The sequence below is a fragment of the Megalobrama amblycephala genome, linkage group LG17 (assembly GCF_018812025.1).
Source record: "Megalobrama amblycephala isolate DHTTF-2021 linkage group LG17, ASM1881202v1, whole genome shotgun sequence".
Taxonomy (NCBI): domain Eukaryota; kingdom Metazoa; phylum Chordata; class Actinopteri; order Cypriniformes; family Xenocyprididae; genus Megalobrama; species Megalobrama amblycephala.
Window position 1 is genome coordinate 48,334,506 of NC_063060.1, and position 4,227 is coordinate 48,338,732.

General features: G+C 36.8%; 1 protein-coding gene across 1 annotated transcript; it reads right to left on the reverse strand.

Moving 5' to 3' along the window:
- Positions 1-437: 437 nt before the first annotated feature.
- LOC125251978 (ribonuclease inhibitor-like) lies at positions 438-3,749 on the reverse strand. The gene is made up of 4 exons (XM_048165033.1): positions 3,369-3,749; positions 3,091-3,264; positions 2,818-2,991; positions 438-471 (listed from the first exon to the last, which is right to left on the reverse strand). Exons 1-4 carry the CDS (start codon positions 3,599-3,601, stop codon positions 438-440), a joined length of 615 nt encoding a protein of 204 aa, XP_048020990.1. The 5' UTR covers positions 3,602-3,749.
- Positions 3,750-4,227: the final 478 nt, after the last annotated feature.

The window sequence follows — 4,227 nt, forward strand, 5'->3', positions numbered from 1 at the left end:
TGCCTGAAGTGCCAGGGAACTACACTGCGATCAAAATGATCGCATATGCGACCTTTTGAAATGCCATTGCGACCCTTATTTCTATGGGGTCGCAAATGTATCACTGATTATTTTTGTACCTACCTTATGTTTTAGGCAATATGCTATGATTTACTATGAGCATTTATTAAAACAGAAATGTGTATTTTAAGAATACGTTTTATAACGTGCTCTGAGCATTCAACACATCAAGTTGGCTTCAACCCCGCGACCCCCCCGCCCCCTCCTGGAATGGTGTAGGCGAGGCGTAGCCTAACGTTGATTTAAAAAAATATACCTCTCATTAAGACACACGCAGCAATCGCATATCTCAACATATCCTACAATCTGTACGTGTTGAAATGAAGCGGACAATTGACTCCTATTTTAAGAAGGGAAGTTCAAGTGTAACAGAACCATCACTTGATGTCGATGCGACATGTCAAACGGAGCCTGTGAGTGAGAATGATGAGGCTGAGAAGGATTCGTCAGGGAAAGCATACGTGGGAAAAACGATACGGACATATGAATTTCGACACCAGTGGCTCGAAGAATACCAGTGGTTAAGGTACCAAGACGGAGCAATGCACTGTGTGTACTGTAAATTCTGTGGGCCTTCAATTGCAGGACTGTCCAAATTTGTAACTGCGTCAAAACAATTCAAACACAAATCATTGAAGCTTCACAATGAGAGTATGAAGCACGCGAAGTGTAGAACACTGTTGCCAACTATTTTCAAAGGAAAGTAGCTAAAGCCTGCCCAAAAAGTCGCTAAATGTCGCTAGATGACGTCATGCGTAAATTAGCATATTCGTGACGTCATCACGTCTGTTGCATTCTGCCGCCTAATGTGTTTTCTCTCCTAATCCGTGCTCACATACTGTATTTTATACAATATAATATAATATAATATAGCCGAATGTCAAATAAAGCTGTTCTCATTTCCTATATATATATATATATATATATATTATATATATATAGCCTATATAAATGTTCATTTTTTGTCCGGCAACAGAACGAGTATGATATAATGAATGACATTTTTATATATTTGTAAATTACACTCTACACTGGTGTAGAGACAGGTACATATCCCGTGACGCAGCAGCACTCCCCACTGCATTTCGGCGTCAAGATTTAGCAAACCGAGCAAGTGAGGAATCTGAATTGATAATTAAGTTCAATGTAGCTTATAATATAGCCAAAGAGGAAATGCATTTCACCAAATTTAAATCACAAATTATTCTTTTGAAGAAGAACGGGGTGGCCATTAATCCAACATACGCTAACCACAAATCATGTGCTGAATTTATTGGAGTAATCTCAGACACTCTCAAGCAAAAGACCTGTGCCAAAATTTCTTCTTTTTTTTGTATCTTTAATACAGAAAAGTCAATAGCTGCTGAAAATCTATTATTATATTATTTTATGGATTATATTTATTTTATTTTTCCTTAAGAGTTCAGGAGTCTGCCCATCTGCATAGCATGTTGAAATCCAAAAGAAATTCATTTTGCATTTTATTGTGTACTGTATTTTTTATTGCAGTAAATCTATCCCAACCAATGTTAAAGAAAACAAGAAGGCATGTGGTTTAAAAGATGGCAAGTAAAATAAAAAGCACATCTGTATGCAATACAGTTTCATTATTGTTCATTATTATCCAGAGTGGCATACTATAAATAATTTGTGCGACCAAATCATGTTTTGCGCCAGTAACTGAAAAAGTTAGTAGCGCAAGTCCCACCAGTGGAAAAGGTTAGTGTAGTTCCCTGAGTGCAGGGGAACATATATTCAAAACACAAGCCACAAATAGTTAAATTAGATAACCCAGAGAGATCTATAAATAAATTAAAATTAAAGAAATTATTAACGTTGGCCGGCAGAAGCGCGCTGCAATGTTTGTCATTGTTGAGTACTAGAACATGAGCTGTTGGCACAACTTGCATCATACTTTTTTTGGATCATCTTTTACCATTTCTAAGTGCATCCAATTCTACATTTTAGATTTTCTTATCCCAGACATCGTTAAAGATTTAACCCCTGCCGCCAAGATGCTCCTCTGTTGGTCACGGATCATGGAAGTGAAACTTAAATCTGTCACAGGAGTAGTTGGATTTATTTACGCACATTATAAACATTTATTAAAAGTTTCTTTCTTTTCACATTTTTATTTACAGCATTAACATAATAGGCTGTATATTAACCTATTGGGAGAGAACGATTACATCTATGTAAAATCAGATACTGAGCGCCTCCATATCTCGTTTCATAACACCTCTGCAAAGATTTGACTGTGAGATTGGTAGTCGAATCAGGCTCCTCCTATCGAAGCATCGAATCATTGACTATTCAGGGTCACCCCTAATGCATAAAGGTCTTGGCTACATTGACAGAAAGACATTGTCTAATTTGTCTAAAATTTGCTAAGTTATATTTAATAATAATAATAATAATAATAATAATAATAATAATAATAATAATTTTACAAAATAGAACAGACCAGGGGAACTGAACAAAACAAAAAAGACCAAACGTGACAATTACACACATACACACTATGTGACTATATCATATTTAGCATATGTACAGATCCTCTTTTTTGGACAGGTTTTCTCTCCACTACTTAGACATCTGATTTTTCCATATTGCTTACTCTGGCTTTAAGACATTTAGGCACACTTTTCAGTAAAGCAGCTTGAAAAGCATTTACACAAACTAATAAAACTAACTTGACATTGTTTTTTCCCACATTTCTTTCTACAAAGTTAATCAAAATTAATGTGAAATGCAAACCTCAGTATCTGCAGCTGACAGTCTGGACTCTTCAGTCCATTAGAGAGCAGCTTCACTCCTATATCTTGAAGGTCATTGTTACTCAGGTCCAGCTCTCTCAGGACACAGTTTGAGGATTGAAGAGCTGATGACACTATTTCACAATTCTGAGCAGTGAGATTACAGCCAGAAAGACTGAGAGAAAGCAGAACACATATCAACAGTCAGATCATCTACAAACATTAACACAATGACCAGCTGACTGTAAATTCTCTCTTATGTGTTCATAAATACCTCAGTATCTGCAGCTGACAGTTTGGACTCTTCAGTCCATCCAAGAGCATCTTCACTCCTGAATATGACAGGTCATTGTTACTCAGGTCCAGCTCTTTCAGGACACAGTTTGAGGATTGAAGAGCTGATGACAAACTCTCACAACACTGAACAGTGAGATTACAGCCAGACAGACTGAAAGAGAGCAGAACACACACATCAACAGTTGGGATCATCTACAAACACATATTAACATTGGCAAACTGACTGCAAATTATCTCTTATAAGGTATTAAATACCTCACTATCTGCAGCTGACAGTTTTGACTCTTCAGTCCACCAGAGAGCAGCTTCACCCCTGAATCCTGCAGGTCATTGTTACTCAGGTCCAGCTCTCTCAGGACACAGTTTGAGGATTGAAGGGCTGATGACACTATTTCACAATGCTGAGCAGTGAGATTACAGCTAGATAGACTAGAAGACATGAAATAATAAAGAAAGGTAAAACAATGATGAAATAACAATAAAGACATGTAAATGAAGTTGTTAGTTTTCTGTCTTCAGGACCCTGGAACAAAATATTTTTAATATTCCAGCTTGAATCACAATAAAATTAAAAAATAATCGGATCATTTTATCATTCAAATTCAGAGATCAGACTAGCTCCTGACTGTTTCTTCAGCTGCTGCTGTTCTTCAAAAATTTAAAAAAAATGTAACAATGCTACGCTGAAGATATAAAATCTGAGTTTTGAATTATGAATCTGAGAATCTAAAGTCATTTCCATTATAGAGTTTACATTCATTAGTGTATAATATTATACAAAGTTTAAAACATTTAAATGGATATATAGGCTCTTAAAATTCTGCTATATTATTGATTTGCCTGCACTGGTGTTGCGGACAGAAGGGTAGGAGACAACAGGGTTGCACGTAGAAGGTGGTTTATTAACAAACAGCAATGAAACACAGATGAACAGGTATGTGGATGATATAATGAGTCTTTGCAATGGTGAAACTGGAATATAGATACTGTCCGTTGTATTGCAGGTTGATGACTCCGACAACTAAGTGAGGTGAGTGGTGTGCTTATGCAGGGCTGTGTGATTGAGTGCTGATGGAAAGCAGGTGCAGGTGAATACTGAGTGGTGGAGTGAGTG

Bases quoted from the DNA above. Each gene is read 5' to 3' on its own strand.
- LOC125251978 (XM_048165033.1), bottom strand. From the start codon at position 3,601: ATGTCTTTATTGTTATTTCATCATTGTTTTACCTTTCTTTATTATTTC. The intron at 2,992-3,090 runs GTATTTATGAAC...GCTTTCTCTCAG, and splicing joins TGTCAGCTGCAGATACTGAG to TCTTTCTGGCTGTAATCTCA. The intron at 472-2,817 runs GTTTGCATTTCA...TCTCACTCACAG, and splicing joins TGTCAGCTGCAGATACTGAG to GCTCCGTTTGACATGTCGCA.